Raw genomic sequence first — 27,616 nt, forward strand, 5'->3', positions numbered from 1 at the left:
CAACTCTCAATTGATCAAACCAACCAAAAACAGGGAAGTTCTCCCACTGTAGAACAATTGAAGCCAAAATATCCTAAACTGAAGTGTGCAGTGGAGGAGGAGACCCGTACTGCCACCCTGCCATACTGCCAGGGAGCTTTTAGGGAGAGTTCGAGATGTTTTGGCTCCATGTTTGGGGAGCGGTCACAACGTCCATCTTTACATAATGTTTAAACCCAGTCGGTTATTTTGCATGGATATAGTTTAGCTGCAGACCACACATTTAACATGGTGCCTGCATGGTGGCCATGATTGTATCCCAAAGTAGTCCTACATTTTACCCTTGGGTCATTACGACTGTGAAATTGAAATACAATACCTTAAGATGTTTCTTTCCTAGTAGAAAAGTGTCAGATTGTCGCGGCATCACTGTAAAAGCCTTTTTCGGTTTTTTTTTAATGCCTAAAGTGAATCCTGTCTGCTTCTGTGTCTGAGCTGCGTTTGACCTCCCAGCAGCCACTGTTTCAACTGATTACACCAAATTTATTAAAGAATATTACGTATTAATGGTAAACCTTTTCAAACACAATAAACAGCTTTTTCTTTGTTTTCCTTGAAGAGAATTCACAAGACTCCCTTTTAAGAGACTTGTTGAGTTACAGGAAACTTAATAAACTTTGGGAAATGTTGTCCACAACGAATTCTTAACTAATTGGGCCTACTTGTTAATTCGGCACTTGGTACATGTAGATATTTCTAACTTTGTGTAGAAAAATGTATCTGTTTATAGGTGCACATTTGCATGTAAAGTGGGGAGGTGGTTGATAGGAGGTCACTCAAGATGCATTTAATGTCAGGTGTTAATTGTCGGACTCGAGGCTGTCTACTTGTGATGGGTTCACTCAGGACGAATGGTTAAACCAGATGTGAACAGCCCCTTTGTCTGCAAAGGAAAAACACAAGCTAAAGCTCAAAAGCTGATGTTTCCAAGCTTAAATTAATTAAATTTCCATTATTTGCTCATATTCATAAGAGGAGCAGCTGAAATGAACATACAGTATCTTTAACTGTGTGTTTAAAGAGTCGGTGTGTTTTGGCCTCTATGGATTTTACAGGGAGTACGAGCCAGTCCGCCGCCTGGAAGCATTTCGTCACCGCTGACCGTCACACTCCCTTTACATTGAGACATCCAAGGACTCACATCCACGTGTGCATATATATGTGTGTGTGTGTGTCATCATTCCACATGCAGACTTCTGGTAAAAGGGTTGTAACCAGGGTTCTTTTGTATTGCTGAAAAGTTAGTCACAGTTGCTAAGAACCAGAAAAACCACAAAACCTTTCTTTCACTATCTGCGGCGAAATGCGCACACACAGACACACACACACACGCACACACACTAATGCGTTTCTGGTCTAAGCACATTGTTTGAAGAAGAGACAGATCTCGCTGTAAATCTCTCCCCCTCTCTCAGATAATTGGCTATCCATCCTCATGTTCCCTGACTCTGCTATGTGTTGACTAATCCTCCAAAGCGTTTTATGGGTTGCTACATGCTGACTGAAGCTCGGAGGGCACAATTACGACGAGATCTTAAGCTTTTCTTTTTTTCACCCCTACCTGATGACTCAATGTGACCTGACCAGTCTCGACAAATCGCAACAAAACCCGCTGATCAATTGCCTTAACCTCCGTCTTTTTCTGTTTCTTTTGAGTATCATTAGCAGCCACCGCTCAGAAAACTAAACGTCTTCCTGTGTAATTTTCCTCTTGATTCTGGAAAAAGATATGTTTGATTTTTCAGAGTTCACATGCAGCATTTGGACACGCTGATTATATGATGTAGCTATAGCTTGTATATATTTCTTAAAGGGGAAGTTTATTACAGATCTGAGCTATTTCAGGGTCGGCTGGTTTCATGGTCGGCTTCAAAGAGTTTGTGCAGACATGCGTGCTTGGCACAAATTTGTAGGCCCGTGGAAGCGTTTGTGTGTCTTGCGGTCTCGTGTTCGCCGTCCAGACGGATATTAAGAGTGTGTATTAGGAGTGTGTGTTGGTGTGTGTCATCAGAAATCGATGGTGGCACATCTGGTTGTGTTTAGGCCTGGTCTGTGGCGGCAGACTGCTGGAGACGAGGAGGAGAGCTCTGCTCTTCAATTTAGGACGGTTCCCACGGAGCACCTCAGGCTAACAAATCATGAGAGTGTGTGTCTGTCCATGTGTGTGTGTGTCCCCACTTTGTTTTCAAGCAGGTTGAATTGTTTGCTGTAGCTTGAATAGTAATGTATATTTACATAAAGCAAGAAAAAAAACATTTACATGCATTCAGTCTATGTTTACTGTAAGTTTACTATGAATTACATGTTGGAAAGTGTGTGTGAATGTCCATGTTGTGTGTGTTTGTACACATTATGAACGAGGACAGACTTCTGTCATGCGCCCTGTGTGTTTATGATGTCGCTTCCTGGTAGCTGTCCACATCCTGCGACCCCCCGAGTGTTTACAGACACAAATAGAGTTTAATTAGACAGAGTTACGCAACAGTACAGGGCTCATCTCCCGGCCACCATGAGAGCACAAGACGAGGAACTCAAAGTTCGAAGCGGAGGATATTGGCGTAATATCCATAAAAGATTGACGAAGAGATGAGATAGAAATCAGGACGATCCGGAGGTGGAGAGCACAGGAAGCCTGTCTCGTCCTAGCTTTGACAAGTTGCACCGTCTCTGGTGTCTTTTGAAGTTCAGAGAGGCATGCAAGGTGGGAAAAGTCTCAATTAAAGGGGCGGCGATGAAGTATGAGGGGATATTTAATCCGAGCGCTCAGGGCTGTTGGGATCAACAGAGACTTAAAGGCCAGGACGAAAGGGTAATCATAAGCTACGGGGTTGACTTTCAATTAGTCGCGCTGAGCGGAGGAGAGAGGATGCCTTGTCCGTGGGCTCAGAGTGTGCCGAGTCGTAAACATGAAATAAGTGGCGAGTCATCGAAGCTCCGCCGACACAGCAATGAAGAGGCCGACAACCTCGACCTTTAAAAAGGATACCACAGTAACATTGGTTTTCTGTTTTAGTACATTTATTAAAAAGTTTATTAAACTTATTTTAAAAAAACGATAATGTTGAAAAATGTGCTGCTGCGTTGTAAGAAAATTTAGACTTTGTTTTCAGCTCCAGGCGTCCATTGTGCTCAAATCACTTTCGTATGACAGGAGAATTTATTAGCGGCCTCTTGAAACTCGCTTTGGTTGTGTAATCAAAGTCTTCATCAAGTTTTGTCAGAGGACGACATATTGTTTTGAGAAAATGGAGTAAACTTTTCAAATCAAACTGCAGTACGAGGAAACAATAGTGTAACACCAGCAAAAATTAATGCGGACCTCATGTTCGATGTGATCAGTCTCCAGTCTGCTCACACCAAACAGAAACCAATGGAAACCAAAGACTGTCAGGAATAAAAACAGAGAAAATGACCTTCAAGTTTTGTAGCTGCGCCATAAAGAAAAACATGATTAATCCTAAAAATTAAGTTTCTTCATATAGCACAAGACAAGAAATGACAATACAAAGAAAAATGTCATTTTAATTGTAGTCACTATATATTATACAAACAGCTTGTTGCATATGTCGACATTTAGAGTTCTGAGCCTGTCAGGCAGGTTGTGCCCTATAAAAGCTAATCATTGTGAAGTAAATGCTAATTGCACAGTGTAATGTCTATAGACTAATAACAGTGTCTGCGTTTAGATCGCTTGCCTGTAAAATTCACTTTCACCATGCAGCTTTGTCTGTCACTGGGCACAAAATCTCCCAGGAAAATGAAGTCAAGCTGGCAGCCTGGCACCATTTCTATCTGCCTGCACGTCTCCATTGTAGCCCAAATGATTGAATGGACGCGTGTTGTCTTTGTGACGGCAGCACCAACAATACTTAACAATTAGACCTTACAAAACTTGGAAATGCTGAAAAGGGCGGTGGTTGTCCGTTACCACTCTCAGTTCTATTTATTTCGAGACGCATATTATACAACTAATCATTTTGCACACTGCTGCATTGTTTTTCATTTTGTTTTCTTGTTGTTTTTTGTTTTTTTTAACCTCGGTTCTGGCCAGCTATTGCTAATAACCAATTTCATATGGTGTGTGAATTCATAAGTTGATTGAAACTGGCTTTTGTTGTGAAATCCAGCTCTGAAAACATCAAGTGTGAGTCACTGTTAAGAGGAAATGGAGTAGACTCTTCAAACTAATCCACACTGCAAGGAAACAGTAGTGTAACACTGACCTCGTGTTCACTGTGATTAGTCATCAGTCTATTAATACATTTTCTTATCTTAGAAATTAAAGGAAATGCAATGACTTTCTAGACTGGTTATAAGGAACACTTTTTTATCTGAGCTAATCAGGCAGGTTTTGCCCAAACTTTACAAGCTAATATAAGTCAAGTTAGTCAAGTGCATGATTTGTTGTTAAAGAGCAAAACTTGCAAAAACACTTCATGGGCCTTTTAATTAGTGTAAGTGTAATTATGTTGCGGAGGCCGAAAACCACTAAAAGTCAAAAACAAAATTCAGTCAGAAACTCATCGTCATGATGGTGTACATGATGAATATTACACGACATCTGGCAAATTCATCCCTCAGCACACACACCTACACCTCTACATCTCACACCTTTTCTTCCCCTCACTCTTCAGTTTGTCCTGTTTCCTGTCAGTAGAACACATGACCTAATTCTGTCCTTGTTGTGTTCCACAGAGTGAAGAATTCCACATTTATACTCAGTACTGCACCAACTACCCACGGTAAGACCCCAACCAGAATGTGTGTGTATGTGTGTGTGTGTGTGTGTGTGTGTGTGTGTGTGTGTGTGTTTGTTACAGTACAGTGTCTCCTCCACACAGCCCATCTTCTTGTTGTCCTTGTCATCCTATCTTGATCTCACCTCCACATACCGTCTTCCCAGCGTCTCACATGGCTCCATTGTGCACCTCGATCAATGCGTTACCCTCTTTTCTCCCTCGCCGACGAACTGACACGCTCCATAGAAGCCACCTCAGCAAGAGTCAAAGTGTCTACCTACAGTTGTGCCTCAGGGTCTCCCTCCCTCCCTCCGCGCTTCGCTTTCTTCCCTCTCATTCTTTTATCCGCTGCCTATTGACAGAGTTACAGCTCGCACACTGACAGACATGGGTATTATGGTTGTCACCTTATCATACCATACACCGTTAATGTTTTATTAAGCTTTGTGTGAGCGTGGTCCTGTGGGGGAATCGCTCGGGAAGAGTAATGTGGAGGTTCTTTTTGTGTGTCGGTGTGTACATTGTGTGTGACTTAAATGGGCTGAAACGTGAGGCTGTTCTTCACGCCAAGACAAACTGCGCCGAGCAAACACACTTTCTCCTGCGGCTACCATTCTGATGATAAGAAAAGGCACGCGGGGTAGAAACTGTTTACAAGCTAATGACGGCTAATTGAACGCTGATTTTGTGTGTGTGTGTGTGTGTGTCACTGTGTGTGTGTGAAGGGGCTATTGTCAGCTGTTTGAGATAGACCGTCTCCCACATCCACACCACAGCTGGTGACCCCGACCAAGGTCACACACGACAGACACACACGCACGCACACACATATACGCACACACGCACATACATGGGAGACACTCGCAGTCGCAAGTGCACACACACACGCACACACACACAGAGGCTGCAGATGTACCGCGGTCATGCTGAGCTTCGAGGTCGGGTTTCCTTTAGAACAATGTGAGGCCTGTGTGGAGCTTCACTGGAATTTAGGCATGCAGACATGCACATGCATGCGCGCGCACACACAAAGACAGAGAAGAAAGCTGAGCAATTCACAACTGTCTTTCTCTGTCCTTTTCCACTGCGTGTGTGTGCGCACACAGACACACAAACAGCCTACATTTGGTCTAGAAAACTTTTCCCCCTCAGTAGGTCACACAGCAATGACAAGTAGATTAACTTCTCTCTGCTGTTTTAATAGAATGTGTACCATACACATAATCAGAATAACCCAGAAGATTAAAATCTTTTAATAATGCTATACAAACAGTAACCTCTAACCACCATCTGTTGTAGAGGGTGAGGTTTCATGTCCTTCTTATTATAAAGCAGGTACTGTAGAAGGCCTATAGTCAGAAACTGTGCTTTAAATGAGCCATTCCTTCCACAAGGTTGTGATGTCACAAGTATTAAGTCACCGCTTTAAGTCACCATGGTTAAACAGGGTGGGCGGTGCCTGCTCAGGCTTGTGACAGCTGACCAATCAGAGCAGACGGGACTTTTCAGGAGGGGGGGGCTTAAATGTACTGGCACTAATATAGAGCGATCAGACAGAGGGTGCATAGAGGTGCTTCAGCAAAAATTATGTGGTTTATTTAACATTAAAGATTGCAAACATTTTGTGGAAGGCATCAAACATTTTAGAATGTGGGACCTTGGAATAAAACACACTAAAGGCAAAAAAACGATCACAATGAATTAAAAAGACGTTTACTTTTATATGTGTGAAGAGTTTATCTGAGGAAATACACTGAACATTGGATACCTACAAAGATACCTACAAATGTTCTTCCATTGGAAGAGATGTGAGACAAAAGCAGACTGTTTACGCACGCACAGTGTAGTGCACTGGGTCTAGAGCATCACAACTGAAATACATGTATTGTTTTGGACATATTTCCCATTTTAATATTATGCAAAAACCCAAACGAAATATGTGATATTCGTTTCAACAAAAGGCGGATGAAAGGTTGGAGGATGATCATTACAGCTCTCGTTTGTCATCATAAACCCAAGGTTTACAATTTTACTACAAATCCCCGATATCTCATTCGTCGTGTCTCGTCTCCACAGGTCGGTGGCTGTGCTGACAGAGTGCATGAGGAACAAGGCGTTGGCCAAGTTTTTCCGCGAGCGCCAGGAATCTCTGAGACACTCCTTGCCCCTGGGCTCCTACCTGCTCAAGCCAGTGCAGAGGATCCTCAAGTACCACCTACTGCTGCATGTAAGTCACATGAGCAGTTACTTTTCACCCACACAAAAATGCAAGCATGGGACACAGGACAGCACACCGATGGATAATGTATGCCAATATAAATAGATGAGTCTGGTTACAGGATTTCTGAATCCTCTCCAACTAACAGTCTCCACTGGAGAGGCCAAATGTTTAGCCATATGGTGCTCAGTATGTATGTTCCTGTGTATGTGCTTGCATTAGAGTGTGTTTATGTGCAGAAACACACACACACACACACACACACACACACACACACACACACAGAAAAAAGATTATGTCTCATATTAAGATATTTTGACATGAAATAAGGAAAAATTAGATTTGAGTATATGTGCATACATTATGTCCAAGTGCTAGCTCCTAGCGTTGTGTGTGTGCGTGTGTGTTGTCCTTACAGGAGATAGCCAACCACATGGAGAAGGACACGGAGACCTACGAGGTGGTGCAGGAAGCCATAGACACCATGCAGAGAGTGGCCTGGCACATCAACGACATGAAGAGGAAACACGAGCACGCCGTCAGGTTGCAGGTACTACTAGCGCAAAAATAAGAAAGATCCCCTGGATTTGCGACTCTCTGTGTGCAGACCTTTCCTGAATCCATTAAATGTCAACGTGTGATCGCCCCCCACGATGCATCCATCACACTTCTCTCTCATTATTTCGAGCCTTTTAAGGAGCCGATTATTTTATAGTCCTGCACAAAAGCTATGTGCACTCGAGGTTCTTGAATCAGCCGAGGCTCTGATCCTTCCCACGTCTTTCTTACACGAGTCCCTGCATTTTCCACTGGGCTAATGACGGCCTTGCATAGAGAGGACACATAAAAGAGATGCTTGTTTCTTTTATCAGCTGGGAGCCAGAAGGGTCAGATGAATGCAGGAATGTGTGTGGAAGCGTTTACTCTCGGTGTCTGGAGGAAAGGATTGGCTCGGTCTTACATTTTCCAGGATTTTTGTTTTGTCCGCTTCATTGTAATTATTTTCTCTTGCCTACCTCTCTTTAACTTTTTTATTTTTATTGTCTGTATTCTGTTTCTTCCACAAACATCCTTTATCCTCCTCATTCATGCCATCTTTAAAAACAGCTTTTCAGTGATCCATCGATAATTTTTTATTCTATTGTTTTCACTTTTTTTCCCAATCATTTTCTTTATCTTTTATCCAAGTATGAAATATGTTTTTAAAATCACCGGCTTTATTTGCATTTTTACCTGCATTACATTTCATACATACACTATTTTTTTTACTGTGCTTTTTGCAGGAAATCCAGAGCCTGCTGACCAACTGGAAGGGACCCGATCTGATCGGCTACGGTGAGCTGGTCCTCGAAGGAACGTTTCGTCTGCAGCGAGCCAAAAACGAGAGAACTCTCTTCCTGTTTGACAAGCTCCTGCTCATCACCAAGAAACGAGAGGAAACCTACACGTACAAGGCTCACATACTGGTAAGTCGTGCCGCTTCAAGCGACCCGAAGATACGCCAAGATAACAAATGTTTCTTCCCAGTAAAATATTTTAACACGACTTCCTACATGTCTGTTTTTTGTTGTTGTTGTTTGTTTTTTGCAGTGCTGCAATCTGATGCTGGTGGAAGTTATTCCTAAAGAACCGCTGAGTTTCAGCGTGTTTCACTACAAGAATCCCAAACTTCAGCACACAGTCCAGGTATAGAAACATTGCACAAGAGAACACACATCACAACGCAAGACGTCCAAGTCTTTTGTAACTGTAATTACATGTTTTGGTTGAACTCTGTAGCTATCTGCAGCCTTGAGCAAGAGTGAAATAAGAAAGTGTGACGGTTATTTGCAGGTGTCTGATTGTTTTGTAGATCGTCCAGGCTCACCCTCAGACAGATGCTCAGACATGTCGGGTGCTAAAAAGCTAATGCGGCCATTGTTGTTACCTAACCACTGTGTTTTGGACAAGCGCTGAAAAATATGAGAAAGTCTGTGTGATGTAAGAACGTCAGGGTTAATCCCGACCCTTTCAGCCACCTTTTCTAAAGTTCATGACTGACATTATCTTCTCTGTGATGTTTCCCCATCTGCCCTCAGGCCAAATCACAGCAAGACAAGCGCATGTGGATCCTGCACCTCAAAAGACTCATACTTGAAAACCATCCTGCCAAAATCCCTGCCAAGGTAAGAGCAGCTTGTCTCCTGACAGCTTGTTCACTGATGGCATAAACACATAATTTGAGTAGGATGTATTGGAAATGTCAGTCCCGTCTCGCCCACTTCTCTCCTCCTTCGTCTCCGCCTTTCTTTCCCTCTGATTTTTCTCCTTTCCTTTCATGTCTGTCGACAATTAGTGTTCTGTCCCTTCGTCTGCCGTTGGCCATGTTTAAGTGTAAAGTGAGGATTTCTCTTCAGGGGTGAAGGTCGCTGAGAGGGTCCGCCGTGATTACATAAAGGGGCTGCTTGTTAAGTGTTGAGCAAAGTTGTTAAGCCATGCCTGTGATTGGGTGCCACCTTGTGGCAAATCTTTTATTGTTGCATAATCTGTAGCCCGTTGAACTCAGTATCTTTTTAATATTTGAATTCTAGGCTAAGCAGGCGATTTTGGAGATGGATGCAATGCGTAAGTGCCAATTCACACACAATCTATAGAAAAACTAATTAATCAAAATCATGTTCTATTTATTTTTTATATTTTGGTGTTTAACCATATTCATACATTTTAATCATAATGTATTTGTTGTGTGACATCTTTTCTGTCACGTCTTTAGATCATCCAGGGTTTCATTACAGCCCTGATGGAGACAAGAAGGACTCCCCTCAGACCAAGGAGGGTCCTACCCCTCGAAGAGGACGCAGGAAAGGTGAGAGATTAAAAAATGTACTACTTTGTGTGGAAACGCTCTCCTGCCAAATGATAACTTGGTATCTCTAGATGATGACCTAGCAGGAATATGGAATATGGATGAAATGAACCCAGAGACAGAATGCCCCATCCATATTATTATGTAACATTCAGCAGAAATGACCCTTAAGTCAAAACATTGCAAAGGTTTCTCATTATTTCAAAACACCAACTCATCATTTTAAGTCATTTTAATTTAGTTTCTCTCTTTTGACATATTAAGTCATTATTTTGAGTCCTTGTTTTCAGACAATTTCTGCTTTTTTTGTTCATTCATCAATTATTCCTTTGATTTCTCAGAACCTCTGTCGAAATTACTGAAGAATGCCAAGCAGAATGCTGCCAACACAGACGGCGAGAAGGTGAGCTACGACCAAAGATCATAAACAGTTTTAGTTAGAGGACTATGACTATGATTTAATTTCACTTAACCCTTCATTACTTTCTCCTCTTCAGCGGCAAAGTCTGGGTGCCACCCTACTTTCACCAGTGTCCCAGCTGGCTTTGGGCACGATCGGTCGCAGCCGCAGCCTCATCAACCAATCACAGGAGTCCCTCGACCCTGGGGATCACTTTGACCACAGTGACAGAGAAGAGGAGCCGCATCAGCAAGATGCTGATGATGAAGATGACAGTGGCCTGGTGAGTTTAAAGCTGCCCAGTGAAGATCCCACTTTAATCTCTGGTCCCTCAGACATGTTGTTAATGTCTAAAACTGTGCATTCAGGGAGGCGGAAAACGACTGCGAGTCCCCGGAAGAAGCAGTAGGAAGAGACTGAACCCTCAGGCATCTGTGGATAGTATAGAACAGTGGAAAACCTTCAACATGAGCCCTTCAGACCTTCAGGTATTGATCACAAATGCACAAATAATCGAATTCCATCTGGATGTTTTTGAAATGTCTTTACAACTTCTGATTTTTTTTTTTTTACCACAGAAAGCAAGAGAATCCCTTGTGAGGGAAGGAAGTCACCACCCTCCACTTCTCAGGACACCTAACGTGGTTGAGGAACCGCCAGAGACCCCTATTCCATCCGTAGTAATCACAGAAAGTGACCATTCTGTGAACAATATCTGGGCAGACCACCGAGCTCGCAGGGCTATGTTCCCAACCCGCCAGAGGACCATGCAGCCTGATGACGAGGACGAGGACATCTACCAGATGTTTGTCCCCACAGAACCAAGTGGACCGGAACCAGAGGCACCGTCGGAGAGGTCTGAGGCCACCTCTTCACCCAAGACAGCTCGGCCCTGCAGCTGGCATGTCGAACAGGTTCCCACCGTGCAGGTCGACCCTCCTCCCAATGGGAGCAGAGTCCTGCGGAGGGCGAGCAGCGCTGGAGAGAAGGCCACAGAGGCTGTACAGAGTCCTGATGATGACCAGTCTGGTCATAGTAACTTGGAAGTTATCCATACTGAATCATCCAGCAATGACATATCTGGATCGTCCTCAGCCGAGCAGCTGACGATAGATGATATTGAGAATGTGTATGACAACATCAGTTATGAGGACCTAAAGAGCATGGGCCTCGTGAGAAGAGACCCTGAGGAGAACCAGTCACGGAAAGAAGCCTCTACAGATGTACAGGGTTCCCAGAGCCAAACAGCAAGGGTACCAGGTCCTCCAGAGGTTCCAGTGGTCGCAGAGCCTTTGATTGAACCAGACAGTTCATCAGAGAGCAACAGATCCTCCACACAGGAGGGGAGGCCATACGGGACATGTGACCTCAAGATAGTAGAGGAAAACATCTATGACACCATCTGTTTCAGGGAGCCCCCAACAACATCGCTTAAAGGAGTGAGTGAAGGCAACAAATTAAAAGATGAAAGGGACAGTCTGCTGGCCTCTGAGCAAGACCTGACTGAAAGCCTCAGAGGGTTTGTGTCTGAGGAGAGCCTCCACTTCGGAGAGGATGAAGAAGCGGACACATCCCATCCTGTCCCATGTGCCTGTGAGCCGGATTATTCGTCCTCCTCCGCCTCTGAAACGTTCTCTCAGCGCTCACATAAAGGCGATAAGATGTCAGAGCAGGTCGACGAAATCTGGAACGACCTTGAAAACTACATCAAGAGCAATGAGAAGAAAGCCGATAGACTTCCTGCTGCCTTCCCTGTCAGTGCCAGCGAATCGCCCAAGAAGGCGTCCTCGGTCAAAAACAGCCCTACGAAGCGAGCCCATGTAAATAGCCCTCGAGCAGCCAGCCCTCCCACCAAGAGTCCCCCAACACATCAGCCCAAACCTCCACCTGTCACCTCAACGCCATCATTCACCATCCCAGTCATCAACCTCCCTGACCCCCAAAGTGAAGACACCCCTGCGGAAGAACACCATAGCCCTCCTCCTGCACAACGCCCCCTTCCTGTCACCCCAGAGCCCCTCCCAGGCACAGTTAAGAACATTCGCAAAAGACTGGCTCGCCTCAGTAGTGGCAGCTTCCGCCTTGAGGATGACGACCTGGTTGAAATTCCACAACGAAACGTAGCTCAGAAGGATATTCCCCTCAAGGACCTTCATAGCTTGTTCCCCGGGGAGCTGGCAGGGCTGGACACGCCCCTTGCCTCGTCCTCGCTCTTGCTCTCTCCCCTGGGTGAATCTGTGGACTTTCCCCTCGAACTGATGGATAAATCAAAGAGCCGGGTGTTCCTGATGGCAAGGCAGTATAGCCAGAAGATCAAGAAGGCCAACCAGCTGCTGCGTATGAGGAGCATGGACCCCGGAGACTGTGGTACTCGGGCCAGAGCTGAGAAGAAGCAGAAAGACCTGGCAGCTATTTTAGAGGAGAAGAAACAAGGAGGCGCTGCCATAGGTAACACAAAACATTTGGCTCTCCGTGCTGTCTTTCCCCTAAATGTAAAATCTTTTCCTCTTTTCCTCACACCTTTTTTCACATCGTTTGTCTCTCCTCTTTAGGTGCAAGGATAGCCGAGTACTCCCATCTCTACGACCAGGTCATGTTTAAAGATCCTCCTGGTCCAGCTGGTCAGACCTCCGCAGCCCCACACCACACACATCCAGGGCTGCCATCTTCTCCGTCCATGCCCGAGACCTCCCTGGAGGAGGAATGGCTCCACTCCACTTACAGCAACGGGGAGCTGGCCAGCTTCATTTCCTCATCCAGTGAGGTGGAAGATGGCCGGGCATCCTCAACCCCGCATCGCAGACTCACCTCCTCCTGCTCCATCCCTTCCCTCCAGACCTTCCCTTCTTCTCCAAGCAGCCCACCGTCCCAGAGGTGGAGCATGACAGCGCCGAGCGAAAAAGAGGAGCATGTGTACAGTTCCATTAAGAGACATCCTTCCTTTAACACGCCATCTTCACCCTCCTCAAAGTCTCCCCCATCCACTCACAGTCAGTCAGTCAGCTCTCTGGGCAGCCAGCAGCAGGAGAAGAACCAGTCTGGGCTCAAATGTAACGGACCCGCTGTGGATCAATCCACAGACCGACTCCACGGGCCAAGTCTGGGTCGTGCTGGTCGGCAGAGTAGTCTCCCAGAGCGCTCCACCCAGGGACAGTCGGACCTCACTTTACACGACGGTCAACAGGTGGTGGTCCTGAACCGGGCCTCTGCACTGAGCATACTCAGCGCCACCCAGAACTACCTGGCTAATTTTAAGGACAACGGGGAAGATGACGATGACTATGTCGAGATCCGCTCAGAGGATGAGATCGAGCAGGAGCAGGTCAGGTTGGCACAAAGAAATGGCAGCTCAAGCAATCAGAATAGGGGTCTTGTCCATTCCCAGAGTCTGCCGTGCACACCAGTGCACTCCTGCGAGCCACTGAGGTCGTTTGACCGTGAACAACTGGAGAAGTACCTGTGGAGCGAGCCGCAAGCATCCAGCCAGCCCAAAATCGTCCAGTCTCTGAGGGAGAAGTTTCAGTGTCTGAGCTCCAGCAGCTTCGCCTGAGTCTATATGACAACTAAAAGCCAAATATATATATGTATATATATATATATATATATATATATATATATATATATATATATATATATATATATATATATATATATATATATATAAACATACAGCATATAGCAACAAAAGGGACACTGCTGCTTTACCTTGAATACGCCCTACATCATTCAACATCATAAAACATATTAAACAAACATAAACCATCTCTCAACATAGATCAGAAAGAATTTCTTTGATTGCAGACATGTTTGTAACAACTAACCTCTCTGTTACAGGGCTTCAGTGTAAAATGCACAGTAGGTTACTATTAATAGTCGAAATGCCACATCAAAGCCTGCATGTGAGCTGCCTTAGCACTTCTTATGTATGTTTAAAAGTGATCCGGTGGGGAAAAGTTAGCAAGAAGTGGTCGAAACTAAAATGTTCTCTTTCTAACTGCATAGACCGCAATCACACAGCAGCCATTTTCCTCAGACATCACACAGGGTGGGAAGCTCATATCTAATAGAGCAGTATTCTAGGTGCAAATCTTATAAAAGTATGCAGTCAAGTCAAATTGTCCTCATTTCACTGATTCCTGATTGATTATAATCTATAAAGACAAGGGGTGGTTTAATCAAAAGGGACATCGGATCATGTTTCAAGGTAAGACAATAAGTCTGATAACTGATTAGCTTTCATGAGACAGCTTAAGCATTCAAACACATTCTAGGTGACATTACAGTTGATATGATATGATAAGAAAAAAGTCTAAATTAATTCAGACATATCAACACCTGACTTGGAGACGTATGTCCAAACCCTTAAGTAAAACACACAAGATGTCCTTCAACAGTAATGTTAACTGGAAAGTTGTTAAATGCTAACATCAGCTAACGATGTTAGCACTACATTCAGTTAGATAACAGCTAATGTTAGCATTCTATCACATTCTAGTTAACACTGTTGTTTTATATGATACGAGTGGGATGTTGAAATAAATTCTGAAATGTCTGCACACATCTTAGAGACATTTGTTAAAACCTGGAAGTGAAACAGGGTGTAATTACTAATATTTACTAAGTCATTGCTGAATGCTAACATCTGCTCATGAGTAATCAAATCTGTTGTTTTATCCTGAAATATGGCTGAAGGTGTCCGGATTGTAACTAGCCATCATATCCTCAGTTGCTGATGAATTTTGAAGCACAACAGTAACGCTAGCTAGAATGTGGTTGAATGCTAACCTCAGCTGTTGTCTTAGAAAAGCTAATCAGTTATCGAAGATGATGTTTACCTTGAAGTTTGATGTCCCTCCAGATTAAACTCTTCATTGTCTTCACAGTAGTTACTCAATCAGGAAGTAGTGAAATTATAACAGTTTGCCAGATCACCCACATACTGTGTACAGAGCAGTACAGCAGCAGTACATTATCCCAGCATTCAAGTTTCACACCATGAGTGTGACATTGGAGGAAAATGGCCGCCGTGTGAACAAAGTCTATCCTGTGTGACTGAATGGATTTAAACTCTTTCTCTTACTTTACATGTGAGCCTTGAGGAATAGACTGGAGTCGTAGGAACTGACTCCGCTGGAGGACTTGCCGTGGCAATAAACTGTTGTACAGACACACGCAGTAGCTCAGGATATCTGTTACTGTTTGTAAAGAACTAGAATCTCCTCGCTGCCCAAACATGTTGACCTGAAGTACAAGAATCAAATCTTTGGTGGACCTCCTCAAGCGCTTTCTTTTAATTTGCTGTTAAGCTTATTTTAACTGCACTCTCAGCACTAGTTAATCTTAACCTGTGTAGGAGCGGTGAACCACGGCGGTGGCTGGTGTGTTTTAATCGTGCTTTCACTATCAGACCGTTCAAATTCTGTGGTCTTCAGATTTGCTACTCAGGCTAGACTGTCACTTTAACAGCTTTTTTTCTTTTTTTTCTTTAAGCGGTAAGGATGCAGCTGTAAAGAAAACACGTTCGCTATTACAAGATCCAGTTAAGTTAAGTTTAACTCGACTTAGACCTGTAAGTCTATTTGAAGTTATTGTATTTCACTCTGCCTACCGCCTTCGCCATCACTTAGGGTCGTCACGCTTTAAAAATCAAGAGAAGACGCTGATATTTTAGATGATCGATAAGGAACCGTAGGGCTTCATATTTATTTTTTAAAAATCTGTGAGTAAATCTGATGTTTTACATGTTTCCCATCACGTAGAGTGAAATGTGCATCTCAACAATGGGATGATGGTTTTGTTTTTGTTTTTTTTTTAATCACACTAATTTTAACCTTTGTTTTTAAGAGGGACCACGAAGGAGAGTATCAAAGAGAGAGAGGGTTAAAAAGACTACAGTACTGTATTTGGTGTATATTTTATTTTTCAAACGGATAGTCAGCTGTTTGTTTACTTTGTTTACGTTACGGGACACTGTCACACTACTGATATTGCATCCACAGTCACAGAAAGAAGGTCAGATCTAATAAGGTTCATAAAACACATGTTCATGTTTTCTCTCCCTCACACACTTCAACTCCACAAAAGGTGTCCTATTTATATAATTATTTTCTTTTACCCCTGTTATTTTGGCCCTCATCACGTTCATCTTAAGCCACAAACAAAGTTGTAAATTAAAGTAAAATGTATTTATTTAAAGGTGGTTTTCATTCAAACTTAGGGGGCGCAGACAAAAATTTGAAATACTGTGAATATTTTCAGAAGTGGGTTTTTCTATCACGCACTGCTCGATTAATACAAGTTCCAAATCACAATAAGCACATGGACAGTTGAAAAGCACAATCTCACGGCCCACTGTTCATATCAGGAAACGTGCATCAAAAGCAAGTTAGGAATATGAAGTATGTTTTTGTTTTTGTTTTGTTTTTTTTCATTGTACATTTTGTCCTGTTTCACTGGTGGGGATCGTCTGTCTTCGTTGACTCTGTTTTGCACTTTTCTGTCTTTTTTTTTTTTTTTTTTACATTTTATTTGTAAACACTTTGTAAAGATGTACATTTTAGGAAAGTTATTCTTGTATGCCATAGGTATGCTTTATAATGCTTTAATGTTTAAGTTAAGTGTACTGTATTTTTTTAACTGCCTAGTTGTCATTGCTCAACAAAACAATGTATTGGAGGTAATAAATTCAGATTAAACTCATCTCTGTGTTTTTTTTTGTCATTAAACAAACATATCACCACAGTGAACATCTTATAGAGGTTATGTTCATCAGTATTTAAGTACAGAAGTTAAAATAGGTGGCATCACACATCCCAGCTCGGTGAACAATTTGTTTATCACCAGGGGTGGAAGTAACTAATTACATCTACTCAGATTTGTATAATAATGTCATTTTTGTGGGGTAAAATGATATCTGATCACAAATGGATCACTGAAAACTCTGACATGACAGACTGCTATTGATAAAGAATTAAAAATCAACCATTAAAAAGTAACTAATACTCTAAGCAGTATTTGACAAGAATACTTTGTACTTTGATTTAAATACTTTTGATACCAGTAGTTTTACCTATAACTGAGTAATATCTGAGTAATGTAACTGCACTAGTACTTGAGTACAGGTTTCCAGTACTCTTTCCTTCACTGGTCGTTACATATTGGTAGAAACCAAGAAAATATGCCTTCACAGACTAAATTAATTGAGCAGATGGAGTATGGTCCAACCAATAATATATTTATTTTTGGGTCCAATATCTAACTTTGAGTTAAATCTGACAAAACGAGCTTTTAGAACAGCACGATTTGTTTTTATGTATGAGGATCTCTTAATGATTGTATTTTTGTCTACAAAAGAAGAAGAGTGCATTCAGTAACTAAAATTATAAAGTTGTCAAAGCTCTCTGTCTGGAGTCTGGCTTCCAAATTACCTTAAACATATATTTGATTATATACGTATATTCTGTAATTTGTTGTTACTTGAATTCATATGTGAGAAGCACAAATTAGAGGTAAATGAAAGATACCATAGTAGGGGAGATCGGGGATGGTTGTAACAGCATCACTTTCACCAATAAGAGATAACATAAGAGTAGTGTCATCAGTTTCGTGTATAACCACTCCCTCCCTGATCTTGCATGTGAATTTGCATGGCTGTGAGAAGAGGTGTGCAGGATTTTCAGGCAAAACACATTTTCAGGAAACAAAGTCATTTTTGTGAAGCACAGGGAGATGCTTTCGTATTGGCACATGCGCAATAAACCTATATAGACGTATATTTTGTGGTATGGGCTCAGTTTTTAGTTATTCAATCATACTGTTACAATTAACCCCAGGTTGTGTTACAACATATCCTGGTAGTGGGGTTGGTTCTAACAATGGTACTTCTTGCATTTGACATCAAATAATGAATTCTGTGGTATAGTTGGAGAAGTGAAGAACATTGCTATCTGCAGTAGACAAATGAGGGTGTTTGAGTGCCCTAGCACAAACATTCTGCAAGTTACAGGAGCTGAGACAAAAACTGTTACAACCATCCCCGAAACTAACAGCAGAGGGCGCACACGCTGCACACTGTAAACCGGAAACTATGAAAGAAACCAAGAAGAAGATGGTGAGGCATGCTGGGAAATGCAGTATATAAGAAATAACGTGAAAAAACATTATTTTCTAATTTCATAAAGGGTCTTCACGTACAGCTGTAAATTTGAGATGCTTTATGCGGTCAAAACCCCTTAATCGTTAATTTACGGAGATTTCTGGGTACATTTTCTTCTCGAACCTTCTGGGTAATGCCGGTTTACCCATAATGCACCGCGCCCATTCCCTTTCTTCTCGGCTCTGTGGTGGTGGTGGAAAATGTCGATGTTAGAGGGTCCGTTAAACGTGCTCGGCCAGAGGACAACTGGCGAGTCTATTCGCACTCAAAATGGTAAGTAATGATGCCGCTTCACTTGGTGTTTCATGTGCGCTTTGTGTATTTTCCGTGCGTCACGAGCGGCCGGCAGGAGAAAGGATTTCATTTACTGCTGCGGACACACGTGTGGCTAATGCTAATGCTAGCTAACTTTTATGTCGAGTTGAAAAGTGTCTGTGGAGGATTTCAGCTAAGCGCAGACAAGTCTGCTGTTTAAACAATGTGTCCTTTACGCCAAAGACTTTGGTTATGAAGTCTTAGTCCCATTTCAGTACCTTCCACTCCTATCACTATGAATGGACGGCTATGCTAATGGGATAGAAAAACACTGTCATGGTCTGAGGGTGTGGCTAACATACTGTGTACCTCACTAAATAATATGACAGAACATCATATCATTGACAGCGATATTGTTATAGGATGCAACAGCCATGCTAAATATGTCTTTAAATGGGCATATGATGTAATTAAGTGCTTGTTCGCTAGTAGCAACTTCCTCCTTGTCTTTGCAGTCATGGCCGCAGCATCCATCGCCAACATCGTCAAGAGCTCGCTCGGACCAGTGGGCCTCGACAAGATGCTGGTGGACGACATTGGAGTATGTTTCTCTCTACAAATCATCTATTTCTTTATTACACATTGTGGCATGGGTTCCTCACCATGTCTCATGTACATGTTGACAGGACGTGACCATCACCAACGATGGAGCCACCATCCTGAAGCTGCTGGAAGTGGAGCACCCAGCTGCCAAGGTCCTGTGTGAACTGGCTGACCTGCAGGACAAGGAGGTCGGAGATGGGACCACCTCTGTGGTGAGTAGGGTCAACAGCTGCTCCTACATGGTGCCAGACACTTACATGTCTTTTTTGCTGCCAATGTAACAAGTTAAAAAGTGAATGTCCTGTTTTAGTACCATGCATCTGCATTTTGTTACGGATGTGTGGCTATGCTAACAGGAGAGAGAAACAGTCCGTTAGTGTCTGAAGGGGTCGAGCAGCCTCATCTCTGCCACCCCTAATGAAACAATGGTACAAGTTTTTTCACGATGATGCAAAGTATTCTCTGGATCAGATGTAAACAGATCTCATTTTAATGAACATCATATGACCTTTTTATTTTTTTAAAGGTAATTCTTGCTGCAGAATTGCTTAAGAGTGCAGATGAGCTTGTGAAGCAGAAGATTCACCCCACATCAGTCATCAGTGGATATCGTCTGGCTTGCAAGTAAGATGTGAACAAAGAAATACCCTGAGTGTTTAGAAATAGATGCTGATCCTAATATTATCTCACATGCAAAAATGTTTTTCCATCTCCTAGGGAGGCAGTTCGCTACATTAATGAGAACCTCACCATTGGGACAGATGACCTGGGCAGAGAGTGTTTAATAAATGCGGCCAAAACCTCCATGTCCTCCAAAATCATTGGAGTGTATCCCTTTTTGCTGTTGATTGCTTAAAATGTTTAGTTTGGATTCAACTCACATGCCTGTAGTTTGCAGTAGGTAATTGTTCTATGTATACAGCTTCAGACTTTATCTGCCTTAATCCTGACCCCTTAGTGATTCAGAATTCTTCGCCAACATGGTGGTGGATGCCGCCATTGCTGTGAAGTTTGTGGACGGCAGGGGAGTGGCCAAATACCCCATCAACTCTGTGAATGTGCTGAAAGCCCATGGCCGCAGCCAGAAAGAGAGCTTCCTGGTTAATGGGTATGCGCTGAACTGCACAGTCGGCTCACAAGGTATTTACATTTAGAAAGAAATTCCCAAGTTCACATTTAAAGTGTGAGGGTTTACTTGTCTCATCGATTGTCACTGCAGCTAAATAGACTCCCATTTAAGTTTGCTGCTGTGTCCCATGTGATGGCTAAGCAGTGATACGCGTGGGAGACAGTATATTGGCTTTGAAAGGAATGACGACACAGTAGTTTGTAAACTGTGGTGCCTCTTTTCCAGCCAGACAATGGAAAAATAGTCAGAAGTCTAATTACATGTTTTTCATTATCGCTAGTTTCGAAGCAGCATCTGTACAAAGTCTTAAAAATTTGGAAACTAATGAATTTTAACCAGAATGATTTTGAGGTGAGGAATAGGCTTGAATGCAAACATGATCTAGTGGTTGATCTTCAATATCATTCATATAAATAAAAAATCATGGATGTAATCATACAGGCTGTGAGGCTTGAAATTTGGTCCACTTCAATTCTTTGTTTACTTGTCCTGCTGATCATGCTGTTTTTGGGTTCATCTAAAGGCATGGTAAAACGTGTCATCAACGCTAAGATTGCTTGCCTGGACTTCAGCCTGCAGAAGACAAAGATGAAGATGGGAGTCCAAGTCATCATCAACGACCCAGAGAAGCTTGACCAGATCAGACAAAGGTAGAAAATATTTAGTATGTAATGTTATCATTAAGAATTATCCCATTTAAATTTGCTGTGATGCTGAACCAATAGTATACACAGTGATACGCGTGGGAGAAAATATCAGCAGCCCGAGTCAAGGCAGCAGCTTCTCTCTGAGCTGTTTACCATGACTGTGGGCTGGACAATTCTGCATTATGTATGTGATGAATTCCATCTTAATGTTTGTGATGAAACTGAAATCAATATTGGATGTTGTTTCTCCAGAGAATCTGACATCACCAAGGAGAGGATCCAAAAGATTTTGGCATCCGGTGCCAATGTCCTCTTGACCACAGGTGGCATCGATGACATGTGTCTTAAGTACTTTGTGGATGTCGGAGCCATGGCAGTGAGGCGGGTTCTGAAGAAGGACCTGAAACGCATCGCCAAGGCAACAGGAGGTAAGGTGGCAGCAGACTACAGTTTGTGGTGATTGGCTTTTGTGTTACTGGTCTTTTAAACTGTGAAATGTTTTTTATGGTTTGGTCAAGTAGTTTCATTAAATTGAGAGTGTATAATAGTGACATTGCGTTTGTCTGTTCTCAGCCACCATCTGCCCCTCTCTGACCAACCTGGAGGGAGAAGAGACTTTTGAGGCCACTATGCTGGGTCAGGCTGAGGAGGTTGTGCAGGAACGCATCTGTGATGATGAGCTCATCCTTGTCAAAAAGTAAGAACTACAACTACATAGTAGTGTGTGTTTGTTTTTCTAACACAATGCTGACAAATGCAGAGTGGTCAGTACAACTGTAGATTAAGAACCTTTCACTGCATGTAATCATTCCTCAACTGTAATTCTGACAGGAGTTGTGATAAACTGAGACAGTGAAAAGGATTTGTGTTATCTGTAGAATGCAGAAGTCCTTCATGTTTATCTACACATTAATGTACTACAACTATAAATGTTAATGGTCTTGGTTCCTTCCTCCTACTTTTGAACTCTCTCAGCACCAAAGTACGCACATCAGCATCTATCATTTTGCGCGGGGCCAACGACTTCATGTGTGACGAGATGGAGCGTTCACTGCATGATGCCCTCTGTGTGGTGAAGAGGGTCCTGGAGTCAAAGTCTGTAGTTCCAGGCGGAGGCGCTGTGGAAGCAGCTCTGTCAATCTACCTGGAGAATTATGCTACCAGCATGGTGAGACATGTAAAATGTTTGTCCAGCATGCATCTGCTGAGATTTGGGGTTGGGAGCTTGAATTTCTTTTTTTTTTTTTTTTTACGACGCAAGATGATTTGAGCAGAGTACTGGTTGTGACATCCATTTATTTTTTTGTTTCTTCAGGGTTCCCGGGAGCAGCTGGCTATTGCCGAGTTTGCTCGATCTCTCCTAATCATCCCCAAGACACTGGCTGTGAACGCAGCACAGGACTCCACTGATCTGGTGGCCAAGCTTCGGGCCTTCCACAATGAGGCTCAGGTTAACCCCGAACGCAAGAATCTCAAGTGGTGAGTCTTTCCTTACAGCAGCAGTCATGAAACTAAAGTACCTGTTAACAAAGTGGCACAACAGATTTATCTGACTATTCTTAAAGGCTTTGTGTTAGAGATGATGCTCCCTTTTTTGGCTGTGCTCCCTTAAAATACTGAACTGATCATGAAAATGTAACAAAGATGCAGGCGCAGTAAGCACTGTTTATTGCGAGCCTTGAAGATTTTGATAAGTTCAAGTCTTCAGTTTGTTTCAAAGGCATGGTGACCTTATTGTGTAATGTAGAACATCCAGTATTTGAATACTTCGGTTGCCTTACAGGATTGGTCTGGACCTGCTGAACGGCAAGCCTAGAGATAACCGTCAGGCTGGTGTGTACGAGCCCACCATGGTCAAAACGAAGAGCCTTAAATTTGCCACCGAGGCCGCCATCACCATCCTCCGTATCGACGACCTCATCAAACTGTTTCCAGAGCCGAAGGAGGGCGGCCAGTCGTACCAGGATGCCGTGCAGTCAGGAGCTCTGGAGGGTTAAGAGGCTGTAATTGGTCTGGTCCAGTTCATTGTCTGTATTTATACATAAAGAGCTCTTCGTGGCTGTTGCTCTTAGTGTAGGCCGTGCGTGCACTTTGCCTGTTTACTGTTCTCCCACTCCCTCCTGCTTCCAGAGGAACTGTAAGTGATTTGTTTTTTTGGACACTTAATAAAAGCTCCAATGGTTGTAAATGACCTTTGATTTGTTAATTCATATCGTGTGGTTGTGGTTATTTGACAGACTTTGAGAAATGACTTTCAACCAAGTTTTAAACTCTATGGCTTATACTTGTTTATTGATATGATTACAGGAACCATCTTCACAAACATCAGGTTATGTACAGGAAGTACGAGGTTAGAGAAGGCTGGCATACTTAACCTTACGGCACTTAGATGAGGTTCAAGGCTGCTGTCTGCACAATTGATAATAGAAAGTGGAATGTCGGTCAGTATCAGAGCAACATATTGAGTGCTTCAAACTATTCAATTACACCACAAGTTACTCTACAAATACTGTTACGCAGCAACAGTTGCGCTTTGCCTTCACAGGCTTGGTGTTTCACGTTTTTCAACCATTCGGGTCATTTTAAAGGAAAAACAACCCATCTTCATTTACTAACTAGTATGGTGCGTATCTAGTACCAGGTTATAAGAGCGGTTCTTAGTTATTACTGGTTTTATGTTAAAGCTATCAGCATACACTACATTTATGTCTTAAATCCTCTAAAATGAAGCCACATGCTACACAGCTACAACCTGAGCAAGGTTGAGTTTAAGTTCACAGTGAGACTGGCAAGCTATGGTCGGATAAGATCCAATCACAAAATACACTCGTCGCTTTTACTTCAAATACAGTAATTTGGAACAACCCAGGAAAACTACCATTTTATATCAGCGTAAACAGTGTCTGTATCCCTTATCCATTTAAAAAGATGAGATCAAGTGCAATCCGTGGAGCAGCATTGTTTTTTGTTTTTTTTAATCAGACTCTCTCCACGCACATGGCGATGCCCATCCCTCCTCCAATGCAGAGAGATGCCACGCCTTTATGTCCTCCAGTCCTCTGAAGCGAATGCAACAAGGTCACCAGCACTCTGCAGCCAGACATACCGATCGGATGGCCCAGAGAAATGGCACCACCGTTCACATTCACCTGAGGAAATAAAAACAAACATTGGACTCAAGTGACAGCAGACAAACAGCATCCAGCTTATGCTTCGGACAGACTGGACAAAAACTGCACAACATAGCCGTTACCTTGTCAGCATTGAGGCCGAGCTCTTTGACCACAGCAACAGACTGTGCAGCAAACGCTTCATTGATCTCAAACAAGTCGACCTGGTCCAGCTGCCAGCCTGCTTTCTCAACCTGCCAGAGAGGAGACGAGGAGAATGAACATAAAGAAGCATTTTCTCAGTTGCTGTTACATTCAGGTGCATCAGATTTCTCACCGCTTTCCTGATGGCCGGTATCGGTCCAGTGCCCATGATGGACGGGTCAAGGCCAGCTTGAGCCCACGATACGATTCTGGCCAGTGGTTTTACACCACGCCTCGCAGCCTCTGATTGGCTCATTAGGACAGTTGCTGCTACTCCATCATTGATACCTAATGTAACACAAAAAAAATAAAAAAAACTGCTTGATCCATGACATATTGGTCCAAAAAGCTGGCAGTGACATCATCATATGTTAGAAAAGCACCAGCTCTCAAACCTGAGGCGTTTCCAGCAGTAACACTACCACTGCTGTCCTTAATGAAGCAGGGTCTGAGTTTGGACATGCTCTCCATGTTGCTGCCATGCCGAGGAAACTCATCCACTTTCACCTCCACTGGACCTGGAGACAACAGACAAGTGTTACAGTGAACACACACCAAGGGCTGATTAAACAATTTCTTCGAGATAGAAGGATGATTTAGATAATAAATCACTTAACAAATCTTTACCTTTTCTGCTTGGCACCACGACTGGGACGATCTCGTTATCAAAATGTCCTGCTTTCTGCGCTGCCTCAGTTTTGTTCTGGGACTGGACGGCAAACCGGTCCTGCTCCTCTCGAGTGACTCCCCACTGCTTCGCCACATTCTCGGCTGAGAGGGATACACAGGATTGATCACAACAACGAACACTTGTGTAGAGGCGTGACAATCGGTTGTTTGCTTGTATTCTCAGCTGTGCCCACCTGTCATGCCCATGTGGTAGCCGTGGAAGGCGTCTGTCAGGCCGTCAGCCAGCATGGAGTCCTGCAGGGAGGCGTCGCCCATCTTTAGACCTGCTCTCATGTGCAGGGTGTGAGGAGCCTTTTGGTGGAAGGAGGACACAAATGTGACATCATCAAGTCATTGAGGCATCGAAACCTATGCAAGAATCTTTTCGGAGTTGTAGATCTCATATTTTCTCCTTGATTCAACTTCCAGCCTAATGAGATCAGATCATCAGTGTAAGTGAAAGAGCCAGCATTTTTTTATTTATATTAAGCTTTTAAAGCCACTCCTTCTGTCCAAGCCTACCCTGCTCATACTCTCCATGCCCCCTGCGACCACCACAGTGGACTCTCCGGCCTGGATGGATTGAGCTCCCAGACACACAGCCTTGAGTCCAGAGCCACACACCATCTGGCAGCTCCACGCCGGTACAGGGTAGGGGATACCTGCCCCAACGCTGGCCTGACGTGCCGGGTTCTGACCGTGACCTTGAGCACAGAGAGGGGAAAAAAAAAACACCATTGAGAAAATCTGGCTGATATTGCTCAACAGCTGTTAATATGACACAGGAACACTGGACCTCTGTCGCTCTCTGATCTCAGTGGCCTGCTGAGCTTTTACCTGCAGTGAGGACGTGTCCCATGATAACCTCAGAGACCTCCTCTGGCTTCACTGCAGCCCGCTTCAGGACATCCTTGATCACCACTGAACACAGGTCATGCAGAGGGACTGTGGACAGAGCACCGTTCAAGGACCCTGTGTAAAAATTGGGGAGAAGATGTTGTAGCATGAGTGCACCATGGTGCATATTCATTTTTCCACATACAAGGGAGGACTGAAATAATTTCTCATTGTACATCAGATATAGTTGGATTTTTTCACGAGTTTTTCTTGATATCATATAAACTATATGATTAACTGAAAAGTTAAGAACATATTCCTGCAGATTAAAAACAGATAACCCCCCACCGATTGCTTTATCTGAATCAACAACTACAAGACATACTTATCATTACATTTCCTGCACTGTCTCTTTACTGTCATGTGAAGTGTTTGATACTGAAATTTCTAACTTTGATACAATACCTTAAAAATATTCTATGCAATGTTTGATACCACAGGGAAAAATTTACACAGTATAGGGGGCACAAAACGTCATGTTTTAATTAAAAGATCAATACTTGTACTTTGTTTCACACTGCAACATCTAATTTAATTTACATCTGGAGAAAGTGGGACTATGTAGGCACTGCAGCAATGCATGTGTCAACTTGCACTGCTGGAGTATCATATCACAATAATTCATCTTATTTCTTTATTGAGAAATATTTGCTTAACTGGTCCATATTGTGTCTTAAACTAAGTTGGAGATAATAATAATAATAGTTCAACTTTAATCCTGACTATATTATAGTTTCACCTGTTCATCGCGTGATTTGCCAGTGTGTGACCCTGGCCTGGAAAATGTGAGACCATGTGGTTGTGGTTCCTATACTATCTCTGTCCTCTGTGAAGTTCAGAATTTACCTGTTTAAGCATTTGCTCAATTCATTATTTTAACGCATTATTTTTGGAGGTACTTTGGACATCTGAACAACAAGGCTGCTAGAAAAACAAACTTGGTCTAAAGTTGCTATTTGTCATTTAGGAGTGTCCTGCTGTTATATTGACACATTTACTGGACACACGGTGGCCTCACTGTCATATCACACCTTGAAAGAGGAGGAAACCAATCAGAGGAAGATCGTGCTCCGTGGCACTATGACCAGCCAGCCAATCACTGATCACAGAACACTCCGGACACATGCGTGAACCAATCAGAGCGCCGCAAGACTGGGCGCATTTGACTGAATGAATGGACATCAACCACTTTAACTAATTGAACAAGACAAATAATGACACGTCGGTAAAAGAACAATATACAACTAAATACGGTAGCTACAATACTATTTAATGTATGTTACAGTTCATGTGACCACAGCGACACTGAGCTGCGGTGCATGTTAGCAAACACTGGCTGGTAGCAACAGTAAAATAGCAACGTTAGAAAGTGTTTCAAACGCATGTGTTCGCGTTTAGCCGGGTATTAAATCTTACCGATTGGTGTCCGAGCGGCAGACACGATGACAACAGGTTCGGAGTTCATTTTGGAGTTCATGTCCGTGCTTCAAGGTGCTGTTCCTGTTTGTCCACACTGCAGTCGCCTCTGTTGATACCGCGGACCTGTACTGCCTGCCTGACAGAGCTGCGCTGAGGAGGAGCTGTGAGAGTGTAACTGCAGGGAGGAGGCACCACAGCGCCCCCGTGTGTGCAGGAGGACAACTACAGCGTTTCGTTTATTTCATTCTGGAGCCACTTTCCACTGAGCTGACAACAATAAACACAAC

At 43.2% G+C, this 27,616-nt stretch overlaps 3 protein-coding genes, 1 long non-coding RNA gene and 1 other non-coding gene across 8 annotated transcripts in view; 3 read left to right on the top strand and 2 right to left on the bottom strand.

Annotated features, from left to right (window-relative positions):
• The window catches only part of LOC119012890 (pleckstrin homology domain-containing family G member 1), a 64,812-nt gene extending 51,002 nt beyond the window's left edge, over positions 1-13,810 (top strand). For all 4 annotated transcript variants that reach the window (XM_037087096.1, XM_037087099.1, XM_037087098.1 and 1 more), the window contains 13 exons: positions 4,735-4,781; positions 6,855-7,005; positions 7,415-7,546; positions 8,280-8,462; positions 8,587-8,682; positions 9,075-9,161; positions 9,567-9,600; positions 9,749-9,841; positions 10,183-10,244; positions 10,339-10,524; positions 10,610-10,729; positions 10,820-12,689; positions 12,794-13,810. In XM_037087096.1, coding sequence (XP_036942991.1) covers positions 4,735-4,781; positions 6,855-7,005; positions 7,415-7,546; positions 8,280-8,462; positions 8,587-8,682; positions 9,075-9,161; positions 9,567-9,600; positions 9,749-9,841; positions 10,183-10,244; positions 10,339-10,524; positions 10,610-10,729; positions 10,820-12,689; positions 12,794-13,791 — 4,059 coding nt within the window. In that variant the 3' untranslated portion in view covers positions 13,792-13,810. The remainder of the gene's footprint in view (positions 1-4,734; positions 4,782-6,854; positions 7,006-7,414; positions 7,547-8,279; positions 8,463-8,586; positions 8,683-9,074; positions 9,162-9,566; positions 9,601-9,748; positions 9,842-10,182; positions 10,245-10,338; positions 10,525-10,609; positions 10,730-10,819; positions 12,690-12,793) is intronic.
• LOC119012891 lies at positions 6,874-16,959 on the bottom strand. Its single transcript, XR_005072626.1, has 3 exons — positions 15,077-16,959; positions 7,413-7,494; positions 6,874-6,999 (listed from the first exon to the last, which is right to left on the bottom strand). It is a non-coding gene; the product is annotated as an uncharacterized LOC119012891 (long non-coding RNA).
• A 1,552-nt stretch (positions 16,960-18,511) lies between these two features.
• On the top strand, positions 18,512-23,221 carry tcp1 (t-complex 1). Its single transcript, XM_037086746.1, has 12 exons — positions 18,512-18,669; positions 19,167-19,252; positions 19,338-19,466; positions 19,781-19,878; positions 19,972-20,082; positions 20,213-20,394; positions 20,907-21,033; positions 21,283-21,458; positions 21,604-21,727; positions 22,006-22,198; positions 22,346-22,509; positions 22,814-23,221. Exons 1-12 carry the CDS (start codon positions 18,597-18,599, stop codon positions 23,025-23,027), a joined length of 1,677 nt encoding a protein of 558 aa, XP_036942641.1. The 5' UTR covers positions 18,512-18,596; the 3' UTR covers positions 23,028-23,221.
• On the top strand, positions 18,914-19,051 carry LOC119013164. The gene has a single exon (XR_005072711.1). It is a non-coding gene; the product is annotated as a small nucleolar RNA SNORA29 (small nucleolar RNA).
• A 631-nt stretch (positions 23,222-23,852) lies between the features above and the next one.
• On the bottom strand, positions 23,853-27,387 carry acat2 (acetyl-CoA acetyltransferase 2). The gene is made up of 9 exons (XM_037086747.1): positions 27,327-27,387; positions 25,851-25,985; positions 25,536-25,717; positions 25,208-25,325; positions 24,972-25,115; positions 24,740-24,862; positions 24,478-24,632; positions 24,284-24,394; positions 23,853-24,179 (listed from the first exon to the last, which is right to left on the bottom strand). The coding sequence occupies exons 1-9, from the start codon at positions 27,385-27,387 to the stop codon at positions 24,009-24,011; spliced, it is 1,200 nt and encodes a 399-aa protein (XP_036942642.1). The 3' UTR covers positions 23,853-24,008.
• Between the last annotated feature and the right edge of the window lie 229 nt (positions 27,388-27,616).

The sequence above is a fragment of the Acanthopagrus latus genome, chromosome 22 (assembly GCF_904848185.1).
Source record: "Acanthopagrus latus isolate v.2019 chromosome 22, fAcaLat1.1, whole genome shotgun sequence".
NCBI lineage: Eukaryota > Metazoa > Chordata > Actinopteri > Spariformes > Sparidae > Acanthopagrus > Acanthopagrus latus.